Below are 16975 nucleotides of genomic sequence, written 5' to 3'. Positions count from 1 at the left end.
GGGCCTAACTTCATCAACTACATTAATCATCTTCACAGAATGTCAGGGCTGGAAGGGACCTCAAAAGCTCATCCAGTCCAACCACCCTGCCAGAGCAGGATCACCTAGAGCAGATCACACAGGAACACATCCAGGTGGGTTTTGAATATCTCCAGAGAAGGAAACTCCACAACCCCCCTGGGCAGCCTGTTCCAGTCCCCTGTCATCCTCGCAGGGAAAAATTTTTTCCTCCTGTTTCCATGGAACTTCCTATGCCTCAACTTCCATCATTGCTCCTTGCCCTGTCATTGGGCATCACCCAGCAGAGCCTGGCTCCAGCCTCCTGACACTCACCCTGCACATCTTTATCAACATGAATGAGGTCACCCCTCAGTCTCCAAGCTAACGAGCCCCAGTTCCCTCAGCCTCTTCTCATAAGGGAGATGTTCCATTCCTTTGCTGCTCTAATAACAGGGCAATGACAGGCTGATGTTATTCTGAGAGAGAAGCAAGCTACATCCTTACTTGCTATATCTTGAGGTTTATTTTTTAGATTTCAGCACTTTATAACATGTTAGGAGTGAAGGGAACATAAGAACATGGAGAGGGTGTTTAAAGAGTTAACAGTCCCCTTCCTGAAGCCCAGAACAAGAGGGTAAATGAAAATATGTCACAGAATCACAGAATCAACCAGGCTAGAAGAGACCCAGTAGGCAATATCAGGTGTATTCCTGAAACTGCTGAGGGCCTTCTGCTCCTGTTGAAAATCTGGGGACTTGAATGGGGACTTCAATACGGACTTGAATGGACTGGGTCTCGAGTCGGAAACTACAGATATGAAAATCAGAACCGACAGCATAGCTTCTACTTCTCTGACCAAGAAAAGTAGGTTTTGTTTAGGTAGCAGCTACAAAGAACAAGGTCCTCTAACATTTTAACATTATAATCACAGAATCACAGAATGTTGGGAGTTGGAAGGGACCTTTGGACATCATCCAGTCCAACCCCCCTGCAAAAGCAGGATCACCCAGGGCAGGCCACACAGGAATGCCTCCAGAGACAGAGACTCCACAATCTCTCTGGTCAGCCTGTTCCACTGCTTCATCACCCTGACCATAAAGAATTTCTTCCTCATGTTGAGATGGAACTTCATGTGTTCCAGCATATACCTGTTGTTCCTGGTCCTATTACTGGGCACAACTGAGAAGAGACTGCCAGCTCCATCTTGACACCCACTCCTCAGATATTTATAGACATTACTAAGATTCCCTGTGGTAGTTTTAGCCTTTTCTTCTCAAGACTAAACAGCCCCAGTCTCTCAGTCTTTCTTCAGAGGGGAGATGCTCCACTCCCTTAATCATCCTTCTAGCTCTCTGTTGGACTCTCTTCAGTAGATCCCTGTCTCTCTTGAATTGGGGAGCCCAAAACTTAGTCTTCTTATAAAGTTCTTATAGACTCATTTCAATCCTCTAAATTAAATAATAAAAGAAAAGTGATGGGAACAGGAAGGGGGTATTTTGTGACACAGCAGAGCAAAAACTTAGCTGGGGGTGGATTCAGTAACACCTATTCTGTTCATAGGTTCTAGAAGCCATAAAAAACTTTTATGACTTTTGAGCTCTAGAAGTTAGAATGATGCAGTGAAGATGTATAGTAGCTTGTATCTGTGTATTTATCTCCTTTAAAAGGCATAGACTTGTAATGTAACGTGCTGGCTTGACCACAGCTGATGTGTTCACCTGAGAAAGCTCAGCTTGGGTTAAATGCTTGAGCAATCATTCAGCTTCATGGATTTTGCCTCCCTAACTCTGCTCCATGTATAGCCATTTTCCTAGCAGCACCTGAGCTAGCCAGTTTTGCAGCAAATGACTTTGTCTAAAGATGAAGTGCTGTGTTTCAGTTGTTGCTAACCAGCAGAGTCTGCTTTCTCGATTTCCTTCCTCTGCCTTTTACCTTGTTGGTTCTAAATAATTCATTTGCATTTAAATGTGTGCAGTGCAACTCAGTGTGAATGCCACGCTGCTGACCTGAATTTGAGCCCAGGGCTCCAGCAGGTTCATGACTGGCAAAGATGAAATCAGCACCATTCTTTTTTTTTGTTTCTAAAGACAGATTTAAGTTACTCTTCTTTATTTTTTTGCCCCACTTCTGAACAAACCTTTCACCAACAGTATCCCTGGGGAACAAGTTGAATGCTGGCAACAGGAGGAGAAAGACATGAAAAAGCTGTGTGTTGTGCCTAATCAACTCCTTTACCCTCTGCAAGTTTTCATGGAGGAGGCATAAATCTGGTTAGAGTTCCTGTGGAGCAGTAGTGGAGTCCCCCAGGGATCAGTGCTGAGCCCCATCCGCTTTAACATCTTTATTGATGATCTGGATGAGGGCATTCAGTCGATCATCAGTAAATTTGCAGATGACACCAAGCTGGGGGCAGGTGTTGATCTGCTGGAGGGTAGAGAGGCTCTGCAGAGAGACCTCGACAGGCTGGACAGATGGGCAGAGTCCAATGGCATGAGATTGAACACATCCAAGTGCCAGGTTTTACACATCAGCCACAACAACCCCATGCAGAGCTACAGGCTGGGGTCAGAGTGGCTGGAGAGCAGCCAGGCAGAGAGGGACCTGGGGGTGCTGGTTGATGGTAGGCTGAACATGAGCCTGCAGTGTGCCCAGGTGGCCAGGAGGGCCAATAGCATCCTGGCCTGCATCAGGAACAGTGTGGCCAGCAGGAGCAGGGAGGGCATTCTGCCCCTGTACACTGCACTGGTTAGGCCGCACCTTGAGTCCTGTGTCCAGTTCTGGGTCCCTCAGTTTAGGAAGGAGGTTGACTTGCTGGAACTAATCCAGAGAAGGACAACAAAGTTGGTGAGGGACTTGGAACACAAGCCCTATGAGGAGAGACTGAGGGAGCTGGGGCTGCTTAGCCTGGAGAAGAGGAGGCTCAGGGGTGACCTTATTGCTCTCTACAACTACCTGAAGGGAGGTTGTAGACAGGCAGAGGTTGGTCTCTCCCAGGCAGCCAGCACCAGAACAAGAGGACACAGTCTCAGGTTGCGCCAGGGGAGGTTCAGGCTGGAGGTCAGGAGGAAGTTTTACACAGAGAGAGTGATTGCCCATTGGAATGGACTGCCCGGGGAGGTGGTGGAATCGCCATCACTGGAGGTGTTCAGGAGGAGACTTGATGGGGTGCTTGGTTACATGGGTTAGTTGGTTGGGTGGTGTTGGATGACAGGTTGGACACGATGATCTTGAAGGTTTCTTCCAACCTGGTTCGGTTCGGTTCTGTTCTATTCTATTCTATTCTATTCTATTCTATTCTATTCTATTCTATTCTATTCTAATATGTAGATTTGATTAATAAACTTTATTATCACCCAGAACTTAACCTTAATTTGATGGCCTTTTAATACTGTATAAGGTGTGTCCTAATGCTACAGTTTATTTTCTCTTTATCTTCTATTTCACACGCTTTCAGGGCAAGCACAGCAGTTACAAACTAAATGCACTCTGTGTACTCTCTAGCACTGACAGTACTTTTGTTCCTCTATTTGTTGTCTTCTATTCTACAATGATAATAATTCCAACTAAAAATATGGCTCTGCATTGAAAAGGTGAAGAAAGATCTCAAAGAAAAACACATCCTGAACTCTAAATGCTCATGTGTGAGGATCTATAGAGAGAAAGCAACGGTAAGAGTCATGCTGACAGAGACTCATACTGAATCAGAACATCAGAAATGACAGAGGGTAGAGAACTCACTGGAGATCTGAACAGAAATCACTGAAAAGGCTCTTTGAAGATAAATAGAGGAAAAAATGGACAAAGGAAACCACTGGCTCTTTGGGGATGTTGCAGAATAATCAGCTGGATAATTATGTATTTTCTCTGCTTTTCATGGAGGGAATCTGGAGGCAAATCTCTGCAGCCAAAGTTTCTGGGAAGTACAAACTAAAAATGAAGGCCAATGAGAAATCTCAGAAGAATAAATTTCTTACAAACTGAAATTACTGAAGTCAAATTAATCTCCTGGGCTGCAGAAGTTATACTCTAAGTCCTGTAGTAGTTGACTGAAGGAAGTATTGGACCAGCAGTAAGTTTGGATTGCTTTGGTAAAGTTGAGTCAGGCATAAGGAAGCAACAGTTTAATAAGGGAAAAATGAAATAGAATAAGGAGAAAATAAGAGGATGCCAGAATAGCCAAATGTATCCTCTATGATGGGAATCAATTTGAGATATCAAGCTATTGTCATCTTCCTAAAGAAGCTGAAACACACAAAAATTGATTGCTTAATGTTATTAAATTACAACTGATTTAGCTGGTTTGGGAAGTGGTGATATTTAAACTCAGGAGTGATCAGGGTTTTTGGAATGGCTACAGCTAGTCAATTCAGAGCAGCAGGTATCATGATTGAGATGATAATGAAATGGATGAGATGAAATAATGGAAGTTTTTCTACCTGCTCACATGTAAAGCTACACTGATTTCCCTGGGACACCAGGCAGGTGCAGGACACTGCTTGCCAGCACCAGGCTTCAGTGGCAGCACCCCAGTAACAGTGAATAGTTATGGGAAAAGAGAGAGTGAGGTGAAGGCTGATAGGGTAATTCTGGTTAGGTCTTTTAGCAAAATTATTGTCACCAAGTTATTTAAATTGAAAAGATATGGCAAATTAATCACTGCTAATTATGAGTCTTAGCCCACTAGACATACTTAGGACCAAAGAGATCAAATAAATGAATGTCTTTAAATAGCAATGAAATCAGTTTGCCCCAGTGACAGTCAACAGATTATGAGATCTGATGGAAGATACTTACAAAGTGAATGATTTCATGATTCCCAAGTGTGTCAGCCATTGAAATAAATGGAAAAGCAAACAAATTGGAGGAGAGATGCCTAACATATATGCAGCGTATTTTAGCTGGCAAAAATGTAACGCCATGAGGCATGCAGTTAAAACAGAAGCTAGTATCCAAGGCTGCCTACAGAGCAAGAATAGAGTGCACAGCTCTGGTGAAGTGTATGTGACTGAAATAACACAGCTTCGTGTCTCCTAATCAGGTACACAGAGAAATTATGCAGCAGAGTCAGTCAGACTTTGTAGTCATTTCAAGCTTTCTATAATTTTGCTCTAACTTTTTTTTTTTGGAGAGGAGGAGATTTAAAAAAGTAACAACATTTTGAAGACATTCAAACATTCAGTGACTAACAGGCAATAAAGATTAACATGGTGTGAAAAAGTTATCAGAAGACTACTCCCGTAATCAGTCAAGAGCTAATCAGTAAAGAGATGTACGTTGACTTGCTGCAACGTGTCCAGAGAAGGGCAACAAAGTTGGTGAGGGGTTTGGAACACAAGCACTATGAGGAGAGGCTGAGGGAGCTGGGGTTGCTTAGCCTGGAGAAGAGAAGGCTGAGGGGAGACCTTATTGCTCTCTACAGCTACCTGAAGGGAGGTTGTAGTCAGGCATGGGTTGGTTTCTTCTCCCAGGTGGCCAGCACCAGAACAAGAAGACACAGTCTCAAGCTGCACCAGGGGAGGTTTAGGCTGGAGGTTAGGAAGAAATTCTACACAGAGTGATTGCCCATTGGAATGGGCTGCCTGGGGGGGTGGTGAAGTCACCATCATTGGAGGTGTTTAGGAGGAGACTTGATAGGGTGCTTGGTGCCATGGGTTAGTTGATTAGGTGGTGCTGGATGATAGGTTGGACGCGATGATCTTGAAGGTCTCTTCCAACCTGGTCTATTCTATTCTATTCTATTCTATTCTATTCTATTCTATTCTATTCTATTCTTCTATTCATGATTTCTCAGCAGTGTAATGCTGGTATTTACAACACCTGATGTCCTTGAACTAAAAGTAACAAATGTATTTGAACAACACTAGTTCCTGACTTAGATCTTCAGAGTCCTTGTTTAAATCTATGACCTGCCATTAGTAATTGCATTATCACTACTTTATCACATTGAGTTTGTTTAAAATAAGATATATAGTCTGGTTCCTGTATTAACTTGAATAATATGCATGTCCAAAGTTACAATTAGGATTGTCTCTCCTGGCTATCTAAGTAGTCAGGCTAAAGACTAAATGATCAAGGAAGATAAACCACCAGTCAGAAACAGTGTGAACGAAAAGGCATGCATTGGGAACACACAATTTGCAGTGTTGTGGTCTTCCTCTAATAAAAAGGTTTTTTTTCAGTGCTGTTGCTCTGGAAAACATCCAATGGTAATTTATTTTACTTTCAGACTTTGCAGTCAGGGACTAGGCTAAAGTTCCCCCTTCAAATTGTAACAGCTGTCAGTACAAAAAAGTTGATCAAGTGGAGAAACAGAAAACAAAGAACTTCCTCTAATAAATCCAACTCTCAAGCCTGACAAACCAAGAACAAAATGACAGAACAGTAATGTACATCATGCCGAAGCCTCAGATAAACTCCTTGGGTGACTTCTTCCCCTGCCTCTTATGGGAAGATGAGCCAGATCCCACTGGGAAAAGCAGCAGAAGCTACACATGAGTGCATAGGAAATTATCTCCTTTGAAGGAGGGAAGATAACTAAGTACTAACAACTGTGCTTCAGAATCTGACAAAGGCTTCCTTCCAAAGCCCACTAGCCTAGACTATTCACGCAGAAAAATGAACATCATAGAGTCATAGAATTGTTAGGGTTGGAAGGGATCTTAAGGATCAGCCAGTTCCATACCCCCTGACATGGGCAGGGACACCTCACACTACAGCAGGTTGCTCACAGCCACATCCAGCTTGGCCTTAAAAACCTCCAAGGATGAGGCTTCCACCACCTCCCTGGGCAACCTGTTCCAGTGTCTAACCACCCTCATGGGGAAGAATTTCTTCCAAACATCCAGTCTGAATCTACCCATTTCTAGTTTTGCTCCATTAATAGAAATCCCTCAAAATACACTTCTGCTGGCACCTTCATTATAAAACACTGACAAAAGTCATTGTAGACTTTAACGAGCAAAAAAACCCCAAAACCTAATCTGGAAACTAGTACAGAAAATCACAAATAAAATGCATATGATGAAGGATAGAACCAACCTTCCATCATTGATAATATTGAGATCAGGTCCTGAGCAAATGTCTTCCACAACATAGGAATTCTCTGAGCAGGATACGTTTAGGGATGTATAGTTGGGCTTGCAAACAGTCAGGAAGTATGGTGCCTGATATCCTGTTGATAGTTGTATAATATCAGTAACGAGAGCAGTAGAACAGAGACCAAACACATGAACACCTAGGAGAGAAATCAACAGAGCTTGTTAACTTTATCAGATGCACAGATCAGGTTATTGTGACAAAATACATTCAGTTGAATTCTTGTGTCGTTGGACTTGAGAGAATTTAACTGAAGCATAAGACCTTTTTGTTCTTACAAAAGGTTATTGCAAAGTTGAGTGTAACAAATCAGATTGTTTATGCTCATCTTTTTGTTGAAACTTGGTATTTCATTTTGATGGCTTGATGTTCTCCCTCTTTTCACAACATGCTTTCATAAAGGTGAACTGTGCTGGAGGTGATTACATTTGGAAAGCAGACCTCTGATCTGACTTAAAGGACAGCCAACTACTTGAGGAGAGCGTATATGCTCATCCAGTCCTTGGACTTGCCCTCTAGGATACAGGCTCCTTAATAACATGGACAGCTTCCCATTAGATCACTACACTGAGTGAGGGCCTGTTCTCTTTTTACCACCAAGGACACACCAGCTGTCAGTAACTTTGGCTACTTTCACACCTCTTGTATTTCTTGAGTACCAAGTTCTTGCCGCAAGTCCAATGATTTCCCTTCATGGAAACTGATTTATTTTTCTGTTTGGTTAACAATGCCAGATTCACAAGACAGCTGAAGTAAATACAGTTGGTTTACTGAGCATTTTCAACTGCTTTTCCCCTAAAGAGTTACCTCCAATTCTCTGCTTGTATCCATGTAAATGCACTTATTTTTCATCTTAGAATTGGAAGAATGCTAAAGTCATTAAAATATGAAAGAAACTGCAAATTAAGAGTATGACCCAAGAGTGAAATTCATACACCTTCCAGCTTGTCTCCTTTGGTGATTGAATGGGATGCCAGACAGGAGAACTGGAGAGCATGGGGTACCTTTAAGGTCCTCCTTGCTGATGCTGTGTACCTTCCCCTCTGCTCACTTCCTCACTATTGCATTTAAGAGGATGCTTTACTGGTCACAGACTGTATAACTTCTCCTGTCAGCACCTCCCTGCTTGCCAGACTACAGAAACCTAGTGTACAGAAACCTACTGGGTTTTCAGTTTGCTGTCCTGCAGCTTGTCTTTGCCTAGGCTGCCCTCACCAATGGAACATATATGGAACAGGGAAAACCCTTCTTTCAGCCACTCATTGCTAAAGGAAGTTAACTGAATGGGAGCAAAATCCAGATGCCTTTTCAAATTCAGATTTCATAAATGAGAATTAAATCAAAGTAATATAAAACAATTCAACCTGTTCCTCTCTAAGAGGTTGCTAGATTCTAGCCCTTTTTCAAGGGGTGGATAAACACATCCCAGAAAAGGAGGTTTTTACTGTCTTGTTGAATGTTGTGTCAGGAAGCTGCACTGAAGCTAGGCAGGGGAAACTATACACTGAAACTATTAAGAGAAAGCCAGCTCAAGGTGGGCAGAGACAAAACCAAATGATTCTTCTAGAAACACTGAGAGTGAAAATGGAGAGTGTAATTGGATGTATTATTGAGCATGAGGCTGCTCTGCTGCTCCATTTTACAGTTTCTTCTCACATTTTCTGGCAGAAGATCTATACCAGTGACAGTCCTGCACTGTTCTTAAAGGCTGATTCAGAAAAGTAAAGCTGCATGGTGAAAACTGAATGTGGATGGAAAGCTGTTCTTTGTGACTGACATTTGAAACCCACCAACAAATCTGACAGCTCGTCTAAGAAAAGAATTGAAGTTGCATCCTCCTGCATTAATATTGGCTTCTGTTCCAATCCCATTTCTTCTTTTGGACAGGCAACAGTAGAGTATTCCTTCTCCTATCATTATCTGTAATGACAAAGGAGCTGTTAAATTAAATGCAGCAGAAGACACTGATTCAATTTAAAGGGTTAAGGTACAACTATACTGCAACCAATGTCACCCATTGACGTGCATTTGCCCTAACAGATTGGTAGCAATATGTGAACATTCAGTAATGCAGCTTAGCCTGGGTGAGAGCAGGCAGGAAGGTACCTCTGAAATTAAATGCAAGTGGCATATAGTATGCAGTGCTCAGTGGAATTGGGGTCTTGATCCACAGCAGAAATTTCATGCATCTACAACTTCGCCTCCAAAATAAATGAGAGCCACCGCAATCTTTTAGTGCTCCTGAGGTGCCTTTAGCACTCAGTCTTGGCCTCAGGCCTAGCAGTTCCTAGCAGCTTCTAATTACATGGCAGCCTGCTCTTCTATATTTGTTTAATTTGGCTTGGGTTTTAACCAGATCCACAGCAGCAGAAAAAGTTCTGTCCTTATGGTCCCTCCAAACACGCCAAGCAAAACAGATTATTACTGAAGCCCTTGACAAGAGTTTATAAGGAGGAGAACAGAAATGACAAATGGTGTTCCTTGCTGAAAAATCCAGATCCATTTATACACTTGTAGTCTCAGGTTTGGTTTTTTGTCTGGTTCAACACTGCAATAATTGGATATCTGTATAGGGCTTGTACAGAGTTCAGAAGAAGGACTGAGTTGAAATACCAAAATTAATGAGGCAGTTCTCACTGAGAGGAGATTCATCTTGTCTGTCCATAGATGCACTGAAAACTAATACCTACAATGCACAAAGAACCACAGAATATTTCTGGTTGGAAGAGATGTCCAAGCTCATCCAGTCCAACCCCTGACCAAGCACTGAAGGCTCAACACTAAACCATGTCCCTAAGTGCCAGGTCTACACTGCTTGAACACTTCCAGGGATGGTGACTCTACCACTGCCCTGGGCAGACCATTCCAGTGTTTGAGAACCCTCTCTGTAAAGAAATATTTCTTAATACCAAGCATAAACCTCCTGTGGTGCATCTTGTTACCATTTCTTCTGGTCCTGTGACTTGCCACCAAGGAGAAGAGGCTTCCCCCTCCTTGCTCCAACCTCCCTACAGGGAGCTGTAGCTTACAGTGCAATGAACTGCTAAAGCACCTGAACTGTGCTCCATCTGCTGTACTTACCAATGATGTTTGTGCATGCTAACATTCCTCACCCTAGGAGAAGGCAGATACAATGGACAATGGAAAATTCCCTGTTAAGTAATTTTAATTAGCTGAGAATGGTGGTCACTATTATCCGTCTCTACTTGGTCAATTTACAGCTGAAATTTCCTAGACAAATCAGGAGTATTTTAAACTTAACCCCCCAGAAAAAACTCCAACAGTCTTTAGCCATGCTCTAGGGAAGCTCTGGCACAGGGTGAAACACTGGAGAGATGGATTAGATTGTGTGATAGAGGAGAAAAATTGGGAAACAGCAAGGCTTGTATGAAGAAAAACTCAGAGGCTGGTATTTCCAAGGAAACAAACTGCTACAGCAGGGAATGCAGTAGGACTGAAAACTGCCAGCAGTAGATTTCTCTCCTTGTGAGTTGATATTCCAGGTCAATGTAATTTAATTTCCTGGTGATCTCTGTTAGAAAGCACACTGTTACATTTAACAAGGTTTTCTGTCAGTGACTGGTAAGGGTTTGAACCTACATAGATGTGATTAAATAACTGACCCTAATATTTTTGAGTGAATATCTAGGGAGGAAAATAAGTCAGACAATAGATTCACAGTGCCTTGAACCAAAAGGCAGTCATGCTGCAATTCAGGTGCAACCATATTCCAGACACAACATATCCACGTTGGTTAATTCCATCCAAGCCCAGTTGTGCCACACTGAAGTCTTCTTGATTTCCAAATTTCATCTGTGCCACAAGCTATGAGACATATGTCAGCAATACAAGGAGTCATTTATGTCAGTAATACAAGGAGTCATTTTCCGTAGCACTTCAGGGCTGTAACACAGACATGATTAAAAGCAGCTGCTGCTGCCCAAGTCTCAAATCCACACAGATCCTTCTGGAATGATGGCTTGGGAAAAGAAATTACAAAATACTAAATTTGCTGTTCAAAAATTTACTTTAAAATGAGTGGATTTAGTAAGTTCTTCAGTTTTGCAAAAAAAAAACCCCAAAATAGGTTTATCAGCAGAACTAGTACAGAAAAATATTAAGTCCTATTCCAATGTCTACATAAGGCTTTAAAGAGGGATTGAGACAGGAATTTGCTTGTCATCTCCTTTGCTCCTCCTTTCTTATCTTTTCTTATTTGCACTCTTCTGTAATATTTAAAATGTACTTCATTGAGTCTTGATGACCTTCTCCCTCATACTGCAGTAAGTACCCAAACCACAGAGGCTGTGGTAGTATACGCTGTGGATGCTGCAGTATATTGCTGGGGATCCTCAGTGCCTCACATACCTCATGCTTTCTTATGTATATTTTCCTGGGTTTATAAAGCCTGTCATGAACTAAAATTTTAGTGAAAGCTAAATTATAAAATGCTACACTGCACACGATGACAGTCACAGAATCACAGCATCACAGAATGTTAGGGGCTGGGAGGGAACTCGAAAGCTCATCCAGCTCAACCCCCCTGCCAGAGCAGAATCTCCAGAGCAGAATCACCAGAGCAAATCCCACAGGAACACATGCAGGCAGGTTTTGAGTATCTCCAGAGAAGGAGGCTCCACAACTCCCCTGGGCAGTCTGTTCCAGTGCTCTGTCACCCTCACAGGGAAAAAAATATTTCCTCATGTTTCCATGGAACTTCCTATGCCTCAACTTCCACCATTGCCCCTTGTGCTGTCATTGGGCATCACCCAGCAGAGCCTGGCTCCGTCCTCTTGGCAGTCACCCTGCACATCTTCATCAACATGAATGAGGTCAATGTTGCAGCCATTAATATCTCTCCATTGAGTTTTATTGGCCTGTTGCTCCAAAGATAAAGGGAAGAACTGAACAAATAATTTTTTGCTTCAGAAGTGGTATCAAACAATAAAGAGCTGATGCTCTATGCTATCTTCAGTGCCTTTCATTAAAGTCTGTTGTGTACTTTGCACTATCTGAGCCCATTCTCCAAATAACACAAGCCTCACCTTCGTGGTTACACTAATGCAATCAAACTCTCCTTTCCTAAGGCTTGCAGCTTTTAAGCAGCTGTACTTCAAAGCTGCAGGATTTACTTTCTTTACCCATCTTGTTTGATAGGCATGCTCAAGTGTGAGTCCCTCACATGGCATGGTTTTGTTTAGTTGCCTATGCTGCTGCTAGGAAAAGGATTCAAACAGAGTAACATTTTCCATTGCAAACTTCCGTGCAATGCTTAAATAATATAGCAATAATCAAAGCCCTTAATAAACTTTCCAGAATGAAATGGGCATTTGACATCTTGATCAAAGATGTCTGGTATTACCTAGGCTTGACACAAACTCTCTGAAGTAAAAATTAGCTTTTAGCCCCCTACTGTCACCCGGGTGAGCCTATGTAGATTCCCTCCATGGCTGTTTCAGGAAAAGTCCCCTTCATAGTTGAGCAGAAACACTGCTCAAACCTAAGAAACTCACTCAAATCACAAATAAAAGTGAGTTTTGGGTTTATCACAGTATGTGGTTTTTGCTGCAAGCATGTGCACCAGGAACACTGAGAGCCTTAGCTCCCAGTTCCTAAAGGAGTACAATTTTTAGCCTGATGGTTGTGTGCAGTCCTTCAAAACTGGTTTCTAAAGCAACCAAATCCAGCAACAAGAGTTCAGTTAAAAAAACCCAAAACACAACAAAACCCCCAACATTCTGGAAAGCAAAGAGAGAGCAGCACTTGGTGATTGTTCTATGAGTATTACATTCTGTAGATGTTGTAATTGCAAACTGGCTGCTATTGCAGAAGCAATGAACTGGTTGAATTTAAAGGAATTCAGAAGAGCTGGCAGCAGAGATGCACTTGCAGCTGGCCTTAGAGAAGTGCCTAACTGAGATGTGCAGTCATTGCTGTCAGGGGAGTGAGGAGAACCTTTCAGAAGGTTGATTTGTTTTTTTGGGTATGTGCAATCACCCACTCAAGGTGATGTTTTCTTTCCACTTGCCAAACAGGAGTGGTGTGAGAATAAGGCTTCCATATGAGATGCTTAAAACCAGACATAGTGAAATCCCTCTAGTGTATATGTAAAGGAAGTATTTAATGTTAATTTGACACAGCAATTCCAGCAGGGACAATACTCAACCAGTATCAGAAAATGTATCTATGTTTTCTATCACATAATGGGCAAACTGCTCCTATTCTGACAGGACATTTCTGTTCTGCTGAAATGATTTCCTCCCTTTGAGGGAATGATCAAACCAGCCTCCTTTTGCCTACTCTTAATGATTCATTGGCAATTTAGAGGGGTCCCAGAACTATCTGCTGCCTGGGGAGGTGGTGGAGTCACCATCCCTGGAGGTGTTCAGGAGGGGATTGGATGTGGCACTTGACACCATGGTTTAGTTAGTCATGAGGTGTTGGGTGACAGGTTGGACTTGATGATCTCTGAGGTCTTTTCCAACCTTACTGACTATGATTCTATGATTCTATCTGGGAAAGTGTAATTGGTTTCACTGAAACAGCTGCTACACCTTCTCACTGCATAAAGCTAGTTCTCACCAAAGTGGCATGTTCAGGGATGTAAGTGACATTTCCAACAAAATGTTGAGTCCAGTTGGAGGTGTCCCTGCTCACTGCAAGGTGAGTGGACAAGATGACCTTTGAGGGTGCCTTCCAATCTGTGAATTACTGTGAATCTGTGATGTATTTCAGAGTAAGGAGATGTCCTGTCTACAGAAGTTTAACTATTTGTACACCATAAGAGGATAATTCAAGCTATCCTCATCCAACTGTAGTTAGGTTCCTTATCATGAATGCCCACAATCAGGATAATGTGAGTAGGTGAAGTGCTACAGGTGATGTTTTAAGTAGTGCATCTCCTTTGGTGACAGAAGAATAAAAAATGAATTTAAAATCCTAAAGCAATTGGCCTGGGAGACACTCTGAAGCCTAACTGAGCCCACATTTTCTTTATGCTGCCTGAAAGTGTTCAGAATCTTTACTAAGTGCCAGAGGCACCTCAAACTTACCGTAATTGATGGTCCAGCAAAAACCAGGCTAAGCAACATCAAGAAGGGGACAGACTCTTGTGTAGGTTCAATGTATGGCATACTCAAACTCTTGTCATAGCAGTTAAATCCAGAGTGAACTGGCTTGAAGACATCAGTAAGTTCAAGAAAATAGAGGCTAACAACAGAAGATGCCAATATGGGCAACTAGAAGAGAAGAAAGCAACAAGTTACTGTTTAGAAACGGGACAGCAGTGCTTTTGCCAAAACAACATAATCTGGTAATAAACCTCAGTGATGTCTGCTGCTTGCATCTCACTGCTCCCTGTCATATCCCTTTTACCATCATTAAATAATTTACTCCCTAGAGACTGGATACTACTCAGCTGATATCACGTAACCCTGGTTATCAAACTCATCAAAACACCCAATCCAATCTTCAGATCACATCACAGGATCACAGTATCGCAGTACATTAGAGGCTGGAAGGGACCTCCAGAGATCATCCAGTCCAGCCCCCTGCCAGAGCAGGACCACCCAGGGTAGTGTGCACAGGAATCCATCCAGGTGGGTTTGGAAAGTCTCTAGAAAAGGAGACTCCAAAACCTCTGCCCATCTGTTCAGCCTGTCAAGGTTACTCTGCAGAGCCCTCTTAACCTCTAACAGAATGACACCTGCCCCCAATTTGGTGACATCTGCAAATTTACTTTACTCAATCCCCTCAACTAGATCAGGCTGCCCAGAGGGCAGGTGGGTTTGGAAAGTCTCCAGAGAAGGAGACTCCACAACCTCCTTGGGCAGCCTGCTCCAGGGCTCTGTCACACTCACTGTAAAGAAGTTTCTTCTCATGCTGAGGTGTTCAAGCTTGTACCTGTTATTCCTTGTCTTATCACTGCACACCACCCAAAAGTGCTTGGCCCCTTCCACTTGACACCCACCCCTCAGGTATTGATAGACATTGATCAGATCCCCTCTCAGCCTTCTCTTCTCCAGACTAAACAGCCCCAAGGCTCTTCACAGGGGAGATGCTCAAGTCCCCTAGTCATCCTTGTGGCTCTCCCTTGGACTCTCTCCAGCAGGTCACTGTCTCTCTTGGACTGAGGAGCCCAAAACTGGACACAGTATTGCAGGTGTGGTCTCAGCAGGACAGAGTAGAGGGGAAGAAGAACTTCCCTAGCCCTGCTGGCCACACTTTTCTTGCTGCACCCCAGGATCCCATTGGCTGTCTTGGCCACAAGGGCACATTGCTGTCCCATGCAGAACTAGCTGTCCACCAGCACTCCAAGGTCTTTCTTTGTGGAGCTGCTTTCCATCAGGGCAGCCCCTATCCTGTCCTGGTGCCTGCTGATGCAGGACTCTGCACTTGTCCTTATTGAACTTCATGAGGTTTGCCTGCACCCAGCTCTCAGCCTGTCCAGATCTCATTGGATGGCAGCACAGCCTGAGGGGTGTCAGCCACCCTCCTGTTTTGTATCATCGGGAACTTGCTGAGGGTACTTGCTGAGAGAGTACATGTTACGAGGGTACTTGCTGAGGGTAGTTGCTGAGGAACTTGCTGAGAGTACCTCAATGCCCCCAGCCAGGTCATTCATAAAGATATTGAATAAAACTGAACTCAGTGCTAATCCTTGGGGAACACCACTGGCCACAGGCATCCAAGTTGCCACTGTGCCACTGATGACAACCCTCTGAACTCTCTTGTGGTGCCAGTTTGCAGTACACCTCTCTGACCAGCCGTCTGTGCCACACTCCTTGAGCTTTTCTTGAGGATGTTAGAGAGACAGTATCAAAAGCCTTACTGAAGTCAAACTCATATATGACATCCCCTGCTCCTCTTCTTCATAACTGAGCCTTTTCAGCTCTGAATCTCTAATAGACAACTTTGACTTTTATTTTTTTAAATATAAAGTACTACACTGCAGTCTCCCACATGGGGCCTCAGGGTTATGCAGTGCATCATTGCCCTTTCTGGACCTTCAGCAGCTCCCTGTAGTGTATATAACAGTGTTTCAAAGTAACAGTTACGGAAAAAAACAAACACCAGTGCTTCCCTAGACTCTAAATTACGTGCCAGCATAGTGTTCTGCCTTCACACATACATTTGTGCTAGATTCTATATGTACATTGTGCTGGATTCTATGGTCCTGCTCTGGCAGGGGAGGTGGACTCAATGATCTCCAGAGGTCCCTTCCAACCCCTAGCACCCTGTGATCATCCTGTGATTTTGTAGTTCTATCAAAAAAAGCAATTCCCTTTGGCAGGGCTCCATCTGCTTAGAATCATCATGACTATGCTTCACAGTTCTTCTATCCTTTACTATTTAGTGATTTGACCATTTCCAATCACTTCCACTAATTTATTAATAGCAAAGTTGGCCCCTCTGGGCATAAATTCACCCCATCCTGCCACCAGCTCCTGAAAGCACAGATTCAACCAGCAATCCTTTGTGGAAGAAAGTTGTTCTCCAAGACAAGAAATATCAAAAAGGCATCTTGAAGCCATTGGTTTACAAGGAGGCCCTGCTCCCAGGATGGGCTTAAGAACATTCAGTCAATTTTGGCAGGAGGCACAAGGGTTGAGATAAACAGGAAGAGGATTCAGTTGGGGCTTGAAGCTTGTTAAGAAAGTTTTGTGTAAGTTTTCTTTTGGTTTGTTTTCTTTTTCCTGGGAGGGCTCTGTATGTGCTTGCAGTGGCGCAAGGAAAAAGAAGCACAAAGCAGTTTGCAAAAGATAAGGGTGAACTGGGGAACAGGAGAAAGAAAGAGCTGTTTGCTCTCTCATCTCTTATCAGGCCTTTGGAAGATGGCCAAGGTCAGTGGATGGAACTAGCAAAGGACTCAGGGAGGAGA

The 16975-nt window shown here is 43.2% G+C and overlaps 2 protein-coding genes across 2 annotated transcripts in view; one reads left to right on the top strand and one right to left on the bottom strand.

Annotated features, from left to right (window-relative positions):
• Positions 1-16975, top strand: part of PLPPR5 (phospholipid phosphatase related 5) — a 198691-nt gene that overhangs the window by 969 nt on the left and 180747 nt on the right. The window lies entirely within an intron of this gene.
• PLPPR4 (phospholipid phosphatase related 4) overlaps positions 1-16975 on the bottom strand; it is a 40542-nt gene that overhangs the window by 9831 nt on the left and 13736 nt on the right. The window contains exons 2-4 of the mRNA XM_068169186.1: positions 14148-14333; positions 8886-9015; positions 7039-7234 (exon numbers count right to left, since the gene is read on the bottom strand). Coding sequence (XP_068025287.1) covers positions 7039-7234; positions 8886-9015; positions 14148-14333 — 512 coding nt within the window. The remainder of the gene's footprint in view (positions 1-7038; positions 7235-8885; positions 9016-14147; positions 14334-16975) is intronic.

The sequence above is a fragment of the Melanerpes formicivorus genome, unplaced genomic scaffold (assembly GCF_026170545.1).
Source record: "Melanerpes formicivorus ecotype bairdi unplaced genomic scaffold, bMelFor1.0.p_v2 SCAF_169, whole genome shotgun sequence".
Classification (NCBI taxonomy): Eukaryota; Metazoa; Chordata; class Aves; order Piciformes; family Picidae; genus Melanerpes; species Melanerpes formicivorus.
This window is presented reverse-complemented; position numbering and strand designations above follow the sequence as displayed.